This window comes from Ahaetulla prasina, chromosome 4, assembly GCF_028640845.1.
Source record: "Ahaetulla prasina isolate Xishuangbanna chromosome 4, ASM2864084v1, whole genome shotgun sequence".
In the NCBI taxonomy this organism is placed as follows: Eukaryota; Metazoa; Chordata; class Lepidosauria; order Squamata; family Colubridae; genus Ahaetulla; species Ahaetulla prasina.
The window spans coordinates 137,056,075-137,076,847 of record NC_080542.1 but is presented as its reverse complement, the minus strand read 5'-3'; the positions used below and the strand labels follow the sequence as shown (position 1 = coordinate 137,076,847).

The window sequence follows — 20,773 nt, the reverse complement described above, 5'->3', positions numbered from 1 at the left end:
ATGAGCAGGCTATCACTTGAGAGCAGGTTCTTTACTGCTTCAAAAGCCCTATTTTCTGACTTTCCCCAAGACCAAACAGTATTTTTCCCTAAGAGCCTATGCAGCGGTTCCGCAACGGTTGCTTTGTTCTTCAAAAAGACCGCGTAAAATTAACCAATCCCAGGAATGCCTGCAGCTCTGCTTTGTTTTTGGGCGCTGGAGCCTTCCTAATTGCCTTAACTTTGCTCTCAGTAGGGTGAATTCCTTTCTTGTCTATCCGGTAGCCCAAGAAATCGACCGATTCGACCCCTATCTGACATTTATTTGTCTTGACTTTTAATCCGGCTGTCCGGAAAATGCTCAAGACCTTTCTTAACCGCTCCCCCAATTCCTCCATGTTTTCCCCTGAAATTAGGACATCATCGAAGTAGGGAACTACCCCTGGGAGCCCTTGCAGTAGTCGTTCCATCAGGTTTTGGAACAGCCCTGGTGCCACACTAACCCCAAATTGCAATCGGGTGCACTTGAATGCCCCCCTGTGTGTCACAATCGTTTGGGCTTCGGCTGTGCGGGCGTCTACTGGCAGTTGTTGGTAGGCTTGGGCCAAGTCTAACTTTGCAAAGACTTGCCCTTGCCCCAAGGAGTGCAATAAATGTTGCACTACGGGAACCGGGTACGCGCTTTTCTGTAAGGCTTTGTTAAGCGCCGCCTTGTAGTCAGCGCAAATTCTAATTGACCCGTCCGATTTGATGGGGGTGACGATTGGCGTCTCCCACTTTGCGTGATCGACTGGCACCAAAACCCCCTGATTTATGAGCTTGTCCAGCTCCTTATCAATTTTTGGTTTTAGGGCAAAAGGGACTCTCCTCGCCTTAAGCCTAATAGGGGCTACCTGGGGGTCTAAGTTGAAGGAAATAGGGGTCCCCTTGTACTTGCCCAGGCAGTCCTTGAAGACATCTTCGAACTCGTTAAAGAGAATGTCTTTCAAATTGCAGTCACTTCTGTAGATGCCAGTCACTCCCATGCCCAGGGCACGAAACCAGTCTAGTCCCAACAGACTGGGCAGAGTTCCTTCGACGATCGTGATGGGCAGGGTCTTTTTGTGAGGGCCGTACTCGACTCGGACGGAGGTGGTCCCTCGAACAGGGATGCGATTCCCCTGGTAGTCGTGCACTCGTAGCCGCTGTGCTTGCAGATGGCGCTTCGCGACGGACGGCAGCGACTTCGCCAGGGTGTCCCAGGACATGATGGTGATCGCTGATCCCGTGTCCACTTCAAGCCTGCACCGTACTCCCTCGATCTTGGGCTTTGTGAAAATCTTCTTTTCCACTTTGGTTGAGGCGCGCCTATAATGACAGTCGTTTGGTTAGGGTTCGCGCGTTTCTTGTTTGAACCAATCGCGGGCCGCCTTTCCGGTTCCGCGTTTTGATTGGCCGATTTGAATTTTCGGCGGGAAGGTTGGGCCGCTCTGCAAACCTGAGCTAAGTGCCCTTTCTTCCCACACCGCCGGCATGTTGCGTCTTTAAACCTGCAGCGTTGGCGCTGATGCTGCCCTCCGCAGCTTCCGCACTCGTCACGGTCCTCAGTGTCGCGGTTCGGTCCGCAGACCCTTCCTCATCCTCGCCCTCACCTTCGGATTCGGACTGAATCTCCTCCTGGTGTACTGGCGTTGGCTTTGCGCTCGTCTTGGATTGAAGAGGCTTTTGCAGAGTCTCTGCTGCTTTAGTAGACATTTCGTGTGCTCTGGCCTCGTCCAGGGCGGTGGCTAGTGTCAGGTTGCTCCTGGCTAGCAGTCGCCGCCGTAGGCGGATGTCCTTGACCCCTCGGATGAGTTGCTCGAGTAGCACTTCGTCTAAGTCTCGGTATCCGCAGTCCTTGGACGCTCTTCTTAAAGCGGCCATGTAGTCACCGATGGACTCGCCCTCCATCTGTCTACGTTCTCCGAATTCAAACCGCTGCACGTATTTGGACGGCGTCGGTGCGAAATGGTTCTTCAGCAAAGTCTGCAGAGTCGGCCACGATACCGATTGTATCGGCGTTGGCTCTGCCAGGGCTTCCGCAATCTCGATTACCTCCGGCCCGCAATGGCTTAGGAAGTAAGCCCGCTTGCGGTTATCAGGGATCCCCTGTAATTCGTTGGCTTCTAGAAAGCTTTCGAAACGGGTCATATATGTTCCCCATTTCTCCTTGCCCGGGTTGTACGGTGCGGGTGGCGTGTTTGCCATTTCCGCGTTTCTGCCCTGAGTTTGCTGGGTTCGGGACTAGCGTGCTTCAGCTCGGTTCTGGTTCTCCTTAGCCTCGAGATCCCACCTTCGTCGCCAATGTTAGGTTCGGGAAGTAACGAGGCTGGAGACCAGGGTAGTGACAACAGCTCTTTAATATAGGGTGAACCCAGCAACAGGCCGGGGCAAAAACCTCTCCTTTTATACAGTTCTGCTGGAGGCTTCGTCCAATCAGCAACGTGCTGATTTCCCGCTCAAATATTTAAAGGCACAACTGTTAATACATAACAGTATGTATATGGTAATGTATGTATGATTTGATTCACAATGGCAGATTGGTTTCATCGAAGTTATTAGCCTCAACATGCTATCAGTGTTTCTTCGGATGGGAGATCACCAGGGAATACTATGATGGTAGGTTAGACTAGAAGTCAGATTACATCTGAAAGAAGACCATGGCAAATATTTCCATATTGTTGCCAAGAAACAATATGACTGTGTCCGCAGAACCAACAGGAACTGAGTTCAATTCAAGGGAGGATTTTACCATTATCCTTTAACACGCTATAGTATTGGTTCTCAACCTATAGTCCATAGACCCATGTGGGACTGCAATATCATCACAGAGGGTCCGCGAAGCTTTGAGGAAATGTTATGATTTAAATCATGAGTTAAGTCTTGGGGGGTCCTAGGCCATGGTCCATGGCCACAAAGGGTATTTAAAAGGGGACTGTGGTGAAGAAAATATTAACAATCAATGTGTTATAGGCAGTGGTGAAATCCAGCCGGATCTATCTGGCTCACGCAAATCAGTAACGCTGGTGGCGGGAGGCTCCGCCCATCTACCGGGACATCATTACATCCCATTTTTGACCTTCTGCGCATGGAGCAGAAGAGGCGTGCAACTCCCTTTCCCGAACCGGTCGTGAAGGTAAATGGATTTTACAGCTGGTTATAGGGTTGAGACCAGCAAAGGAATGGTTTCCCTCTTCCTTGGCTTAAAGAAGAGAATTCTGGAACAAGGCAATAAACACAGGTAATTAATGCAGACATGAGGAAGAATGCCTTTCTGACAGTTTTACTTTTAATATACTTAGATCACGGGTGTCAAACTTGCGGTCTCACATTGCCATCACATGACATTTCATGACATTTTTCCCCCTCACGGAGCTAGGGTGGGCGTGGCCTGTGCATGATGCATCCAGCCTACGGGCCACCAGTTTGACCTCCTGACCCCTTCCCCTATCTATAAATGATAATGTAAAATAAAGACGCTGGAAGTTAAAACACTGGCTTGGAATTTTTTTAAAAGGTTCTATATTGTTAACCAAGTATTCTTCAATGTACCTCTGTGCAGCAACTTCTCTAAGACAATTTTCAAACGATGAAGTGTTGATGGTGAAATTTCATACTTGTTTACATCTATCACTGGAACTCGCTGACATTTCCCAAGTACTCCATCTGGAGAAGAAAAGGAGAAGATAAATAGAAAAGGAAATAATGTTATTCTATGTTACTTCTAATACATCAAAAAATTTGTATTATCCTTTTTTAATGTTTTCCACTTTCATGAAATGCAAAATAAACTGCAGGGCATTTCTATTATCACCCTTCCATTCCTTTTTATCTATTCTCCCATCCTAGGCAATGCCAAAGCAAAAAAATAAATATTCCTTATGAAAACCAAAATTCAAAGGAAACTGATGTTTGTTCTCAGAAGTAGTAATCTCTCTTTCTTTCTCTCTTTCTCTCTCCCTCCCTCCCTCCTTCCCTCTCCCCCCTCTTAATACACAAAACTCTGGAGTGGTAAATGAATGTTGAATCAATAATAGACAGGCAAAGCTAGCTTAATGTAGTGCTGTCTAATGAATCCAATAAAAGGGAGCTGCTCACACAACAATGAGATATTAATGAAACCTAATTTATTTAGCTCCATTCCATTTGCCTAAAATGACACTCTTCTCATCAAACTCTTTTCATATCACACCTTCTAATTAATTTAGGTTCTAATTAGTCTTTATTTAGAGAATTGTTCATTTCAAGACAAGCTTCCTATGTGGGGCGAAGATAGGCAGTGGAGGGGAGTTCAAACATACAATTACCTTTCTCCATTCTATACAAAAAACTAATTTACAGCCTAGGTGTTTATAACACCTTCTGACCATCTGCAGCCCTAGGCTTTAAAAAAAGGAAAGAGAGATGCACTTAGTGTTGTTCTCTCCTGTATACAGTGATCCAAAAAAAAAACCATTGAAATGCAACAAGTTTAATTAGCATGCTGTTCTTTGTACAGCGTGTTTTAATTTAGTAATTACTGCAGATATTGCATTTATAATCAAAAGGGACAGTTAAATTTGACTAGCAGAACCTAATATTAAGAATTAATTTACAAGTCTCTTTTTCTGTGGGATTTCAACCAACCAACGAAACAATTTTTTAAAAAAATCTGTTTTCACAATGCAAGCAGTACATATCTGTAATTTATAAAATGCAGATATTACTACACTAATACAGTCCTATATTATAGAGTATATGGTTTATATCAGGGTAATTACTTCTGCATTTTAAGACTGGAATAAATTATTAACCTAATATAGTTGGGAGGCAAATTAAAATAAAGAAATAATAAACTTTCACATCATATTTCCAAAGCAAAATGTCAGCAAAATTAGCCCCAGTTTATCTGTTTTATCAAGGACAAAGGGATTTATCAGAGTAAATCAAAAATCTTGCCATGCCATATATTTCCTAGCTAATCCATTGTGCTGTGCTCGTGTGGGTTCGTATCCCATCCTCATCGCCAGTGCTTCATTCAAGGGCTGAAGGAAGGAATGGAGGCTTGACGGTAAAGCAATAACTCTTTATTAATGACTAACAGGCAAAAGGAACAAACGAACGGCAAGTAAAAGGCAGTATTACCGAGAGTACACAACTTTCTCTCACAGCTGCTATTTATATAGCAGCAGTCAACTATTGGCCAATGACGGCCGCCCATTTTCCCGCCGCTTAAAGGGAAACGTCACAGCCAATAGACAACAATTCTCTGTTGCCAAAAAGAGGCGTGGCTGCATACACTGCGCTAGTAAAGAGCTTTTCATTCCTTACAAGAACAAAATGACTCTATTCTTTAATGTTTCATACTACAGCATTAATTGTATATCAGTGATAACAAAGAATATCCACCAAACTGCAATAATATGATTCAAATATGCCCCCTGTATGGATCCAAACACTTCTTTTATATTCAGTATTGATCAGTCAGGTAGCAATTCTGAATCAGGCAAGATATAATTATCTGGATATTTAAAACCTAAAACATACTGTACAGAATTTGAATCATATTACAGAGTAGTTTTTCTCAACCTTAACACCTTAAAGATGTGTGGACTTCAACTATCACAATTCCCCAGTTGAGAACTTGAAGTCCACAGATCTTCAAGCTGCCAAGGTTGAGAAACACTGTTACAGAAGGTCACTAAAAAGGTGGATGTGAAATATTTAAGTTTTAGCCTTTTATCCTTACAATTTGTTAGACTTGTTAATAAACACATTCTTTAATCAATAGATTCCAGGGCACTCTTCTAGGGTTCAGAACAAACTTGCCATTCAGAATTTGGAAACTGTCTCTGTCAGAAACTCCTCTCTATAGAGAAGACAGTCAGAAGGGGAAGGAGGGATGAATGCCATGTGTGGGTGGTATTCAGCCGGTTCGTACATGTTCAGGTGAACCGGTAGCTCCGATGATCAGTTGGCCCCGGCCATCTTCCCCCCCGATCTATCCTGTCCTTTATTTCCTGCTTTGTAACTCATCAATCGCACAACACAGCTGATTTTTCCCCACACACTGTTCTACTTATCATTGTTGACTTAGAAGGTAAACATCTGAGCTTCTAATGCTCCATTTTTAATGCTGCGCACAAGTGCCTTAGAAGTATGTGCTAACCAAACCGGTTGTTAAACTGTCAGCATTCCAGAACTAGTGTGGGTGTCTCTATGTCTCTGACTCTGCGTCTGTATATGCACTATATTCGTCTCTAGATTATATGGTCTTTAACAAAAATACCCCAAACTATTTTATAAAACATTGCTACCATGTTTCCCTGAAAATAAGACCCTGTCTTATTTTTTTAAAACCCTGAAATAAGCAATTGGCCTTATTGCCATGTGCTCAAAAGCCCGATTGGGCTTATTATCAGGGGATGTCTTATTTTGGGGAAAACAGGGTAAGATTAAGCCTAATTCCACTTAAGATAGTTTCCATGTTGCGTAAGAAAGCATTGTTTAGTTCCTCTTCTCTCCAGAGGTAGAATTTCGACATAGCACTGCCCAGAGTCACTTTGTATAATGAGTTGGGTAACATATAAATTTAATTAATTAATTAATTAATTAATTAAGCATGAATTGATGGATGCATGGATGAATGAATAAATAAATAAATACATAAATAAATAATTAACTAAATAGCCACTCACTAAGAATGCAGCCATATACAACAAGTAAAACAGTCCCTCTTGGGTTCAAACCAGCTCCCTCCCCCTTTGATATATTTGGTTCTGATGTAACTGGTGCCAGGGTATGAGCAAAAAGTTAGGCATTGCTGCTGCTGCTGCTGCTACCACCAACCTTTCATTGTAAACTGAAAATATTGAAAATTAGAAGAGGGGAGATTTGGGAAAGTACAGGATGAGTTTAACATCTAACTAGGATTAGGTACTAGACCCAATGGCCAAACACTGTATTTCTCTAATGGAAGAGAATATTTGTAAACTCAGGCTTGAATTAAGCGGTCCTTGATATTATCTGAGCTTGGTTGGTTTTTTGCAGTTGTTTCACTATCCAACTAGGTAACATTATCAGTGTTAGAGGGAGTGATATTTGCTCTCATTTTACCTACTAGAAGCTTGTCCTATCAGTGCTGATGAAAATGTACTTGGTGATTCCTTCATTGGGCTGTTGTTTACTGTTAGCTTGTTTGTCAGGGTTGACAGTTTCTTGACCGGGGTGTTTGTTCGTTTGTTTGATGAATGTTGGTCTAATATTAAAAACTAACAGAAGTAGGATTTAAAATTTTAGAGGCCCACCACTAAAGAATGGCTTTTCTAACACCACATTCCAGAAATTTGGGAGTTTCTTTCCATTTGGTCAGCATCAGAAAATTCATTTTGCTTTTTGGCTTTTTAGCCATCAGTAGTCTGGCTCCACCAAGTCAAAAGTGTGTGAGGAAGACCATCTCAGGATCAATATTTGCCTGGCTCTGCCCAAGCCCTCTGGGAGGGAAAACAACAAAGGCAGAACACCATTGATTTTGCGGCACTGATGCCATAGGATGCTTCCCTTTCAAGTGCTGAATCTCCATATCGCTCCTCGCCACATACAGCACATCACCTTTGCCCTAACTTGTCTAATAACCCCTACCAGCAAATGCTAAGTTGAGAGGATATTTTCTCTCTTGAATTCTCCATTAAAAGGAAAGCAAGAAACAGACTGCAGCTGCATCTTCTTGATGTTATTGAGATAATCAGGGCAGAATTATTGCTTTCAAGCAAATGTTGCAAAGTCTTCATCCTTCAATTTAGCATCTCCAGAAATGATTTTTTTAAAAAACCTTTCACATCAGACAAAGTTTATGCCATTTATTTCAATGGGGAGGATACTAATGACCTGGAGCTGAAGATTTTCATATGATGTATGAAAAATATATTAAAATTGGTTTGGCTTTTTTCCGACTTTTTTTTTTTTTTTTTAGTATTGCTTGATTTTAAATTCAAATTCAAATCTAGCAACTCTGATTACATTTTATATTTTCTTCGCGAATGATTTGGCTCCACTCTTTAGTATTCTGATTTGGCAATTATGGAGACTCCTCGCTTAATGACCACCTGTTCAATGTTCCTTAAAAATGTTCTGGCCATCACAGCATTCCTACAATCGTATGATTTTTTTTATTTATTTATTTATCACAACAGTATATATAAGCATAAGCATGAAAATAACTATATAATATATAAGCATATATATGATCATAAGTATGTTATAACTATATTAATTGGATATAATGAAAGGAAACAATAGGACAGGAACAGTAGACACGTTTGTGCTCTTATGCATGCCCCTTACAGATCTCTTAGGAATGGGGTGAGGTCAATAGTAGAGAGTTTTTGGTTAAAGCTTTGGGGATTTTGAAAAAGACCACAGAGTCAGGTAGTGTGTTCCAAGCATTAATAACTCTGTTACAGAAGTCATATTTTCTGCAATCAAGATTGAAACGGTTAACATTGAGTTTAAATCTATTGTTTGCTCTTGTATTGTTATGATTGAAGCTGAAGGAGTCTTCAATAGGAAGGACATTGCAATAGATGATTCTATGAGTTGAACACAGGTCCTGTCGAAGGCAGCAGAGTTCTAAGTTTTCTAAATTCAAGATTTCAAGTCTGGTGGCATAAGGTATTTTGTTGTATTCAGAGGAGTGGAGAACTCTTCTTGTAAAATATTTCTGGACACGTTCAATTGTATTAATGTCTGAAATGTGGTATGGGTTCCAGACAGGTGAGCTGTATTCAAGAATTGGTCTAGCAAATGTTTTATAAGCTCTGGTTAGCTGTGTAGTGTTTCCGGAGAAGAAGCTACATAAGATTAGGTTTACAACTCTTAAAGCCTTTTTTGTGATGTAGTTGCAGTGGGCTTTGGCACTTAGATCATTGAATATGAAAACTCCAAGGTCTTTAACAGGGTGGGGGTCATCTGTAAGGTAATGTCCATCGAGTTTGTATTTAGTGTTTAGATTCTTTTTTCCAATGTGTAAGACAGAGCATTTGCTGGTTGAGATTTGGAGTTGCCAAGTTTTTGACCATTCTGACACAAAGTCAAGGTCTTTTTGAAGGGTAGCTGTATTGTTGGTAGTGTTAAATATTTTGACATCATCAGTGAAGAGAACACAATTACTTTTAATATGGTCACAGAGATCATTAATGTATAATATAAAAAGTGTTGGTCCAAGAACACTGCCTTGGGGAACGCCGCTATTGACAGGAACAGGATTTGATAGGGCACTGCCTATTTTGACTACTTGTTGTCTGTTTGACAGGAACGCTGTTATCCAGTTGTGGAGAGGTCTGGAGATGCCATAGGATTTTAGTTTTTAGGAGAAGTTTGTTGTGTACCACTGAGTCAAAAGCTTTACAGAAGTCTATGTAAATTGCATCTATTGTTTTGCCTTGATCAAGATTTGTAGTCCATATGTTTTTGCAGTGAAGAAGTTGTAAGTTACATGATAATTTTTTTTTCTGAAACCAAATTGTTTATTAGAGAGTAGATTGTTTGTTTCTAGGCGGAGGATAATGGATTGGTTGATGACAGATTCCATAACTTTACAGGTGACACAGCATAGAGAGATTGGTCTGTAATTTTCAACTAAGCTGGGGTCTCCTTTTTTGAAGACTGGGATGACCATGGCTAGTGACCAAAGTTTGGGATGAGAACTGGTTGTGAAGGCTTTTCCAAAGATTATGCTTAGGGGTTCTGCTATATTAGTGGAAAGCCTTTTTAAGAAGTATGCACGTAGTCCATCAGGTCCTATAGATAGGGATGGTTTCAGTTTGTGAAAAGCTTTTTCAACATTTTCTTCAGTGAAATCTATATGTGTTAGGTTGTTGTTGGTGCGGTTGGGGAATGTCGGGTATGAGCCATTACTGTTAACAAAGACTGAGCCGAAGAATGTGGTAAAGAGGTTTGCTTTAACTGTTTCATCATTATTTTCTTTGCCGTTTGATTCTTTTAATGGTGGGATGGATCTCGAGTCATTAAGTTTGTTGTTCACAAATTTATAAAAAGCACGATTGGAATTTGTGCGTAGAAGGTTTTCTTCTTGCTTGGTGTGGTAATTGGTGCATTCAATTTTTATTTGGTACATGATCACCATGTACCATTTCACTGGCAGTTGCCAACAGGAAGATTCAATGGGAAAGCCAACAGGAAGACACAAATTGCAGTTATGTGATCTTGTACTTAATAGCAATGGCACTTAGACTTATATACTGCTCCATAGTGCTTTACAGCACTCTCTGAGCAGTTTACAGCGTTAGCATAGTGCCCACAACAATCTGGGTCCTTATTCTGCTGACCTCGGAAAGATGGAAGGCTGAACCTCAATTCCCATCAGGATTGAACTCCAGGTTGTGGGTAGAATTAGCATGCAATACTGCATTCTAACCAGTGCACACCAGGGTTTAACAATGTCTCATGATTCATTTAATGATTGTCAGAATTGCAGTCATTTGTCAGTGCAGTCATATGACTGTCTTTTTCTTTGTTTGTTTGTTTTATCACTACATCATTGAGCTATATGCATTGGTATTTATAAGAATTATTGTTTATTTTCCTTTAAAATTTGTTTTATTGTTCTTCCCCCAAGAACTGTTGTAAAAGGTAAAGGTAAAGGTTCCCCTCACACATACGTGCTAGTCGTTCCCGATTCTAGGGGGCGGTGCTCATCTCTGTTTCAAAGCCAAAGAACCAGCACTGTCTGAAGACGTCTCCATGGTCATGTGGCTGGCATGACTCTACGCCAAAGGCGCACAGAACGCTGTTACCTTCCCACCAAGGTGGTCCCTATTTTTTCTATTTGCATTTTTACGTGCTTTCAAAACTGCTAGGTTGGCAGAAGCTGGGACAAGTAACGGGAGCTCATCCCATTACACGGCAGCGCTAGGGATTCAAACCGCTGAGCTGCCGACCTTTTGATCGACAAGCTCAAAGTCCTAGCCTCTGAGCCACTGCATCCCTTAATTTATTGTTAAATAAATTATTTATTTATTTAGTGTTGCTTAATTTATAAATAAGGGATAACCCAATAAGGCAGAGATTTTTCAAACTTGGCAACTTTAAGATGTGGGGACTTCTTCAATAAAGCTAGCTGGGGAATTTAGGAAATTGAGCCACACATTTCAAAGTTACCAAGTTTAAAAAAATACTGCCATACGTATTACTGACTGCATTTTGCAGCCTAATAATCCCACGTGATAAGAAAACAGTTCTACTAAAAGTGCATGATTCCTGGTTTGAAGTGAGATTGACACTCTCACCTAAACACTTCTTAAAGGAGCTGTTCTCTCCCCTATAAAGCAAGATCAGTCTATATTTCAGCACACAGAATCATCTTTATTCCAAGGCTTTTGGGCTTCAAGAGGCTCACATTAATGGTCTTAGAATTTTAAAAACCTTGAATACCTTCTAATACATGGTTTGTCTGTAAAAGTGCCCGTTTACCCAAGTTCACCGATCATGACTCCTTTGCATTATGTGCAAACCAAGTCCTGATAATTAAAAAAACAGGATTAATATAATTCAGAAACCCAGTCATACAATGCAATCCTGTTCAATTACAGGTTTAATTAGAATGCACCGCAGAAGGGGGGATTTCTTTGCCTTGTTTTTTGCAAATAGCTGTAAACGAACCTTCAGAGTTGCTCATTGAATATTTAACCAGAGGCCAACTTCTATATAAAATTACCTTTCAATTAATCTTTTACCAAAATGTTTTATCATTTCTCATTTCTTAATTATGGGCTGGGTTAGTATAACATTCTAAAATGTGCCAGGCTAGTTTATTATTTAGGATGCCAGGCAAGCTCAGACCCTTGTGCTAATTCAAGAAATACAGTAATACATGCTTCAATTAATCATGGGATGGAGTGTTTGAGCCACCACAGTCATTGTTTGAATAACAAAAGGTGAGAAATTCTGTACTATACTTAAAGCCATCAGTTTAGAATTAGCATGCCTAAGCCGCAAAACAACAATAATACCAATAGATGGCAGTAAAGCTTGGAAATTATCTAGAATTCTTTTTACTGCCATCTGTTGGTCTGGATCTTTGTGGTCTGGTAGCTGTACTCCACATATTACAACACAGGTAGGCAGTGGTCATTAAGAAAATCATTGCAGTCATTAAGAGAATCCACAGTTATTAAGCAAATGCCATGGTTGTTAACCAATAATTCACTATGCACGTAGTTTTAAAAATGGAAGTGAGTGTCAATTTTCAGCAAAAGCATCATAAAATGTGGCCACGTGATTGCAGGATGCTGCAAATGGCTTTAAATGCAGCCATTCTACCCGAAGTTCACCCGAAGTTCACCTGAAGTTCAGTCACATGATCACAGAGAGGGCTTCACTATCAGAACTTCAAACTCAGGCCATAAGCCGTAGTTTCAAACAGTTGCTAAGCGACCAGTTGCAAGTCGAGTACTACCTGTATTGTATGTAGTAATGGAAGAATGAGGCTTCTGGGTATACAATACCATGACCACCATTTCGTCTCAATCTGGAAACAAGTAATTTGGAATTAGAGAAGAAAAGCTACTAGTTGCTAGCAAATGCCTTCGAGCCAGTACTATCCTATGTGCATTTCAAATTCAATGCTTCAGTGTTTAACAAAAATGATTATTCTCCAAAATTATTCCTCATACTGCCATTGCTTTCTGTTGTAGTTTCAATTAACAATGTTACAAATCTGTATTTTTAAATTTTATTTAACCATGTTTACCCAACCCAAAAAAGATTCTAATCAGCAAATAATTTGTTGGCAAATGTTGTATTTTGCTTAACTGCTATGTGCTTCTGGTCCTAGAAATATCTCATGAATCCGCCTTCAGACTTCTGGTGAATGATATATTCTGTGCTATGCTTACAGGAAAAAAAACAAGATTTTTTTTTTCACATTTGGGATGATTCATCCATGAATTGCTATTCAGATCCACTGAATCTCACAATTTTGCTTCAATGAAGTGTTAAAGAGATGGTGCGGCTTTTGTATTAATGTTGAATTCTGATAAAAGGGAAAACTGATTTCCTCTACTTCAGGTTTAACATTTTCTTACCTAGGTTATATTTTTATGGCACAAAACCATTAAACAGTTATAAACCATGATAAAGCAACATTATTTGGATATTTTAGTAGTGCAATAAAGCACATGGTTTTTAATGGAAATATTACTGAGGTGATTGATTAAAAATACAGCTATTTTTATTATTTTTCATGTATATATTCATTTTTACTGCATTCCAATGTCTATTGTAAAATAACTTTATTGAACTGGCACCCACAATGTTATCCTTAAGCTACTTGAGTCTGAGATATTGTCTTAATAAACATGTTGAATGAAAGTATTACTGATTATTATATATCCCCTCCTAAACACTTATTCTGACAGATATCAGAGCTTTGATATGACTGAGCAGCAACCACAAATCTGCTATGAAATGAAATGGGTTTTGGCTTGTAGTAGCAGAAGGGTACCAACTGGAATATTATCTTATGAAAATGAGCAGCCTTCCTGAAAAAAAAAACATAGCAATATATTTTATTTTGGAACGAGAAGAAAATAATTTAAGCTTCGTAATTTGAATGGAAGCAGAGATGGTTAAGGCAGTGCCTTAAAGTCTGCCCAGACAACCTGGCATCCTCTTTCCAGATAGATTCATAATGGGAGTTACTGGTTCACATTTGAGGATAGAAAGACAGGCATCAGCCGAGCAGCAAAATGGAGGCAGGTTATCTATGGCAGCTAATCTCTTCAATCAACAGCTCCCAGCCCTGCTCAACAACCGTTGCCAAGTAACAGGCCAGGGTACCCTTATCAGCTTCCTAATGTTTCATTGACTATTCAGACAAGAATAGAAAGCGGTGACATGGAAGCTTATAAGCAGCACAAAATAAAATTGGCACATGATGGGCAGGAGAGGAAGAAAAATCTTTTAGCCTTCTCTTTATCTGGATTGTCAATGGATATTGCTTTTTTTTTTTTTAAAGGGTGCGTTTTTCTTCTCCTCTCATTCTAAGCCACAAAGACAAACAGTCTGTGCTGGGTGAGGAGAAGGACATATATTTGCATAAATAAGATTCTTCTAGTTCTCCTTGGTGAACTGTTTATTCACATCCAGCAATTCCTTTTATTGAAGCTGTTTCTCAGGTTCCTATTTAGGGCCCATCAGAGTGTTTGTATCCATTGTTTCCAAAAAGAATAAATGGCAAATCAACAATGTTCTGTTATCTGTAGCATTGATTCTATCACAGAACAGTACACATTCTCCATCTTGAGTTGTCACTCGATATTTTTTTCTTTTTCTGTTCTCACTAAGACCAGGGCTTTTTAAAAAAAATATATATTCTAGGATACTTTTAATGAATCTTGAACATATTGCTTAAAATACATTAGGTTTAATGATGGAAGAGTAGAAACTCAGTGGTCATTATTCTCTCTTCAGAGAAATAAATTTTTTTGCTATGCGTTTTTTTGAAGCTACAAAACCTCACCTTGCGCTACAGAAATTCCTCCAGTTACAAACGTTCACTTAGAGAAAGTTCAAAGTTATGACATCCCCACCAAAAGTACTTATAACTGGGTCCCAACGTTATGTATGTTGCAGCACCATAGCGGTTGTTTGTCCTTGCAAACAACCACAGAAGCGCTGCAACATGCTCCTTTAGCGCCACGCCTGAGAACTCCGTGCTGCCCACGCTTCTCTCCTCTGTGGCCTTGGGTGCCAGAGGCCTTGTCCAGCCAGGCGGAGAAGCAGCGGGTCAGCCGCTCCCCTTCCCCACTGAGCCCAAGCCTCTCTCACAAGAAGACACAGCTCTGCCCCACCACTTGCTGAAACAGTGCCTCAGAGCCAGAGGTGGATTTCAGCAGGTTCTGACCAGTTCTGGAGAACCGGTAGCGGAAATTTTGAGTAGTTCAGAAAACCGGTAGTGGAAATTGTGACTGGCCCTGCCCCCATCTAGTTTCTGGAGATTCAGAAGGAAATGTAGATTTAACAGTATCCTTCCCCTGCCACACCCACCAAGCCATGCCACGCCCGCTACACCACACCCACAGAACCAGTAGTAAAAAAATTTGAAGCCCAACACTGCTCAGAGCTGGAGAATTTGGTGCACCACCACCTTGCACCCTTTGTTTGCCAGATGAGGCTCATCTCAGTCTAATCTCACCACTCCAGTTTTGGAGCGCCTGAAGCAAGCAAAGAAACTGCGGCAGAAAGGCTGTAGATGAGACAGCTTACTGGATTATTATTATTATTATTATTATTAATCACATTTATATACCGCCCTATCTCCCGAGGGACTCAGGGCGGTTCACAGGCAAGTAAAAGACATATAAATACAGACTAAAACCACAGTTAAGAAACTTATTCTACAAAGCCGAATTAAAAAGCAATATAATAATAAAAAACCATATAAAACCAATATAAATTTAAAAACTAATCCAGTCCTGCGCAGATGAATAAGTGTGTTTTGAGCTCGCGACGGAAGGTTCGGAGGTCCGGAAGTTGACGGAGTCCTGGGGGAAGTTCGTTCCAGAGGGTGGGAGCCCCCACAGAGAAGGCCCTTCCCCTGGGTGTCGCCAGACGGCACTGCCTAGCTGACGGCACCCTGAGGAGTCCCTCTCTGTGAGAGCGCACGGGTTGGTGAGAGGTATTAGGTAGCAGTAGGCGGTCCCGTAAGTAGCCCGGCCCTATGCCATGGAGCGCTTTAAAGATGGTCACCAAAACCTTGAAGCGCACCCGGAAGGCCACAGGTAGCCAGTGCAGTCTGCGCAGGATACGTGTCACACGGGAGCCACGAGTCAAACACAACACTGATGCGGCCCTCAATGATAATGGAGCTGAGCTTTGAAAGGTGACTCTCCACAGGCCTTGTGCCTGTGAAGACCCAGCAGGCAGGATAGTGGGGAAATGTGAGATATCTCAGTGGGTCAAGAGGCCTTGGGGTGGTCAGAAGCACTCAGCCCCCCATGGTATTCCCCACACTGAGATGCCACATGTGCACTTAAATGACCTGCACATTAGATTAATGAATGCATTGGGTAAAGCAGGGAGGGATCATGTGCATTTAACATGATCAGATTAATGAATACTCAGGGTACAAATGTAATTGACAGACTCTATTACATTCGATTACCTGTACTTGTTATATAACAGTCTTCAATTTATGGTCTGGTAACTTAAAGACTATCTGAAGTTACAACAGACCCTCCCAAAAGCTACTTACAACCCATTTTCAAAATTATGACAGTGGCCCCCTCTGTGGTCCTATCATCACATTTGGGCGCTTGGTAACTGACTCATCTTTACAGCCGTTTTACAGCCGTTTGCAGCGTCCTGCAAATGTGACCAGTTTGTGACTTTTTTTACCAGTTTCTGGGGTTTACTTCGAGTTTCTGGCAACAAAAAAAAAATGGGGAAATTTTATTCACTTAACTGCAGCTTTGCTTATCAACCATATTGACCAAATGTGTCAAAAAATATGAGATGCAGTCATGTGATGCCTCATATTATGACTGCAATGACTTACAACTTTAATTCCAAGCTCAATTACAATTGAAAGTCAAGGTCTATTTATCATCTATCTATCTTTCTATCTACCTATCTATCTATCTATCTATCTATCTATCTATCTATCTATACATACATACATACATACATACATGCAGGCATACATACATACATACTCGTGTGTGTGTGCATGCGCATGCACATGTCTATATATCAGTGTGCCAGCAAGGAAATTCTGGGAGTTGAATTCCACTCAACTGAAAGTTGATAACGTTGAAAAACATATCTTAAAAGTTCCCACAGTTGAGAAACATTGAGCTAAACCAGGAGTGTCAAACTCAAGGCCCAGGGGCCAGATCGGGCTGCAGGTACTTAGATCTGGCTCAGGGGGTCACCCTGAAAGCAGTGAAGGATCAGCCGGTGGTGTTTCTGCCAGCAAAAACGGACCCCCAGGCTCCTCAGAGAGCATGGGTCACCACAAGTGCCCCCAACAGGAGTGATGTCGAGATGGCCATGCCCATCCTGGCCACACCCATCCGAAGTCAAACACAACACTGATGCAGCCCTCAATGAACACCCCTTAGCTAAACTATTCTGCACTCTTTCAACTATTACAATTATTTACCTAGAGTTCAAGTTATTTGGAGGGGAACCAATCAAATTGCTGCATTTTGAAGAAAATTCATTTGGGATATTTTCTTTTATATACAACAAGGCTCCCATTAGCCAGACATCTATTATCTGCCACAATTATCTCAATTCCCTTTATATTCACATGTAACCCTACATCAACATAAGCCCGCATAAGCAGCATTCTTGCTTAATCAAACATCTAATTATCTGAATGTTTTCGTTTTCCTGACCACTTGGAAAAAATAAGATTTAACTGAAGTACAAATCAGCGGCCTGAAAATGAATCTTTACCAAGATCCAACAGTCTGCCCATTATAACCAAGTAAAACAGCTTAATACAAAATAATGTGGGTCTTAGGGTTATCTAACACTATTAAGTCACTTTTTTTTTAAATAAACATACTAAAACACTTTGCGTAAGGGTGGATGAGGAATGTCTACATCTTTCAAATAATTTCTGTTACTCTCCAGGTCTGGTGTTTTAAAAGCTTCAGGATAATTTCTGCAAAACCAACATGGATCATCTTTAATTACTATGTTGCAACTACGGTTATTTAAAACCACCGTCTCAGAATAGTGGATGACAAACATTAATGAGCAGTAATGCACACATGGTATTCTAAATGAAAGGATAATGAAAGCAATTTATTTGAAAATTAAAATATGATTAAGAATGGCAGTCTGAACCAGCGCCCAGATGTGTGGAAAAAAGCAACTAGCATTCAACCAGACTCTCATTAATTTAAGGACCTTGTGAAATTGCTTTCCTTTCTCTGACAGTTTTTAATATACAGTAAGTTAACTAACAGAAAGTATGTGTAGCCCAGACACACTAAATGGAGAGATTTAGAGATAGTCAGAAATGTATATTCTCAATTCTATAGTTCAACTTGTACTCAGCCATTCATAACACAGCATGCTTAGAAAAATATATTACTACACTATATACCCTGTTTCCCCCACAAATAAGATATCTCCTGATAATAAGCCCAATCGGGCTTTTGAGCGCATGGCAATAAGGCCAACTGCTTAATTCAGGGTTCAAAAAAATATAAGACAGGGTCTTATTTTCAGGGAAACATGTTTAATCCATGGGATAAACCAGTAAAAGCCACCATCTTCATATTTTAAATCAACACTACACCATCCCTCTCCTGATTCTGCTTCATTCTGTTTCAGAATCAGCTCTGATTTAGTTCCAGATCAGCAAATACAATGATATCATCTTAACAGTTTGATATCAAAACAAGTATTTTAGTATCTATTTGCATAGAACTGCTGTTGCTAGAAAAAAAAGACGATGTCCCACTATAATAGCCTGCACATTTTAAAATAAATTATTATCATTACCTGAAGTCCACTGATTTTTAAGTAAACCTATAGCAATTACTTCCTTTAATGGGGACATATTTGAACACTGAAAATAGAGACATCAGAAGCTGAAGCCTCAAGGAAGATAATTCCCATTATTCCTTCTTTTCTTTAAAAGGCTAAAAGACATATAATATGACCTGAAACAAAGAGAAATGAAGTAGAGGAAAAATGATGAGAATTTAAGACTATAAAACCAATCACTTAATATTCCCCTGGGAGCAAGTCATTTCAGACACCCACAAAAAAATACCTATAGCCTTGAAAACATTATTCCCAGTGAATTAATTAGTCAGAGAAGGTCAGTTTTAGTTATAGTAGCTATTTAATATGGTCACAGGATGTAACACAAAACTAGAATCTAGTGTCTATAGTGAGAAGAAAAACGACTGAACTTTCAACATTATAAACTCATTGATTATGGCTTTTTATTCCAGATCTGTCTCATATTGACAGTTTGCATTGATGTTAAAAATTAGCATCTAAACCAATGTAAAACAAAGATAAATAAGACGAGACAGAATCTATATATTCAATCTATGCAAAAGATGCTACGTTTCACCAATACTGAACATTAGACATCCTATGCAATATTTATTATGGTTATATACAAACGGGATACAGCCCTACTGTAAAAATAAAGAATGTGATTCTGAGGAATTTTTAAATCACAGAAAATTAGTAGACTGAAAGTCATGACTGAAACATAGTGTTTGAAAACTGTAACTTTATTTATTTATTTATTTATTTATTTATTTATTTATTTATTTATTTATTTATTTATTTATTTATTTTGTCATAACAATATATGTAGGTATCATACAAAAAGATTATATAATATATAAACACATATATGAGTAAATATAAGGAGGTATAAGCATATATGTATATAGGAAGAAGAAAAGAAAAACAATAGGACAGGAATGGTAGGCACGTTTGTGCGCTTATGCACGCCCCTTATGGTCCTCTTAGGAATGGGGTGAGGTCAATAGTAGAGAGTTTTTGGTTAAAGCTTTTAGGATTATGGGAAGAGACCACAGAGTCAGGTAAAGTATTCCAAGCACTGATGATTCTGTTACAGAAGTCATATTTTCTGCAATCTAGATTAAAGCGGTTGACATTAAGTTTAAATCTATTGGTTGCTCTAGTATTATTGCAATTGAAGCTGAAGTAGTCTTTAACAGGAAGGACATTACAATAGATGATTCTGTGAGTTAAACTTAGGTCTTGTCGAAGGTGACGGAGTTCCAAGTTTTCTAAGCCTAGGATTTCAAGTCTGGTGGGGTAAGGTATTTTGTTGTTTTCAGAGGAATGGAGAACTCTTCTTGTAAAATATTTCTGGACACGTTCAATTGTATTGATGTCAGAGATGTGGTGAGGGTTCCAAACAGGCGAGCTGTATTCTAGAATTGGTCTAGCAAATGTTTTATATGCTCTGGTTAGTAGTGTTTTTGGAAAAGAAGCTATGCAAGATTAGGTTTACAACTCTTAGAGGTTTTTTTGCTATGTAGTTGCAGTGGGTTTTGGCACTTAGATCATTTGACATGAAAACTCCAAGGTCTTTAACGGGAATGGGGTCATCTGTAAGGTAATGTCCATCTAGTATGTACTTAGTGTTTGGGTTCTTTTTTCCTATATGTAAGACTGAGCATTTGCTGGTTGAGATTTGGAGTTGCCTAGTTTTAGACCAAGCGGTTAGATGATCAAGATCTTTTTGAATGATAGATGTATTGTCTGTGGTGTTAAATAGTTTGACATCGTCAGCAAAGAGAACACAATTACTTGAGATATGGTCACAAAGATCATTAATGTATAGTATAAAGAGTGTTGGTCCAAGAACGCTGCCTTGAGGAACGCCACTCTTGATAGGAACAGGATTTGATAGAGCATTGCCAATTTTGACCACTTGTTGTCTGTTAGACAGAAAAGCAGATATCCATTTGTGAAGGGGTCCTGAGATGCCATAGGATTTTAGTTTTAGGAGAAGTTTATCGTGTACTACTGAGTCAAAAGCTTTGCAGAAGTCTATGTAGATTACATCTATTGTTTTGCCTTGATCAAGATTTGTAGTCCATATGTTTTTACAGTGGAGAAGTTGTAAGTTACATGATAATTTTTTCCGGAAACCAAATTGTTTATTGGAGAGTAGGTTGTTAATTTCTAAGTGTGAGGTAATGGATTGGTTGATGATTGATTCCATGACTTTGCAGGTGATGCAGCACAAAGAGATCGGTCTG

General features: G+C 39.8%; 1 protein-coding gene across 1 annotated transcript in view; it reads right to left on the bottom strand.

Moving 5' to 3' along the window:
- PTPRN2 (protein tyrosine phosphatase receptor type N2) overlaps window positions 1–20,773 on the bottom strand; it is a 925,005-nt gene that overhangs the window by 753,339 nt on the left and 150,893 nt on the right. Inside the window, exon 3 of the mRNA XM_058179748.1 lies at window positions 3,549–3,662. Within this exon, the coding sequence (XP_058035731.1) occupies window positions 3,549–3,662 (114 nt within the window). The remainder of the gene's footprint in view (window positions 1–3,548; window positions 3,663–20,773) is intronic.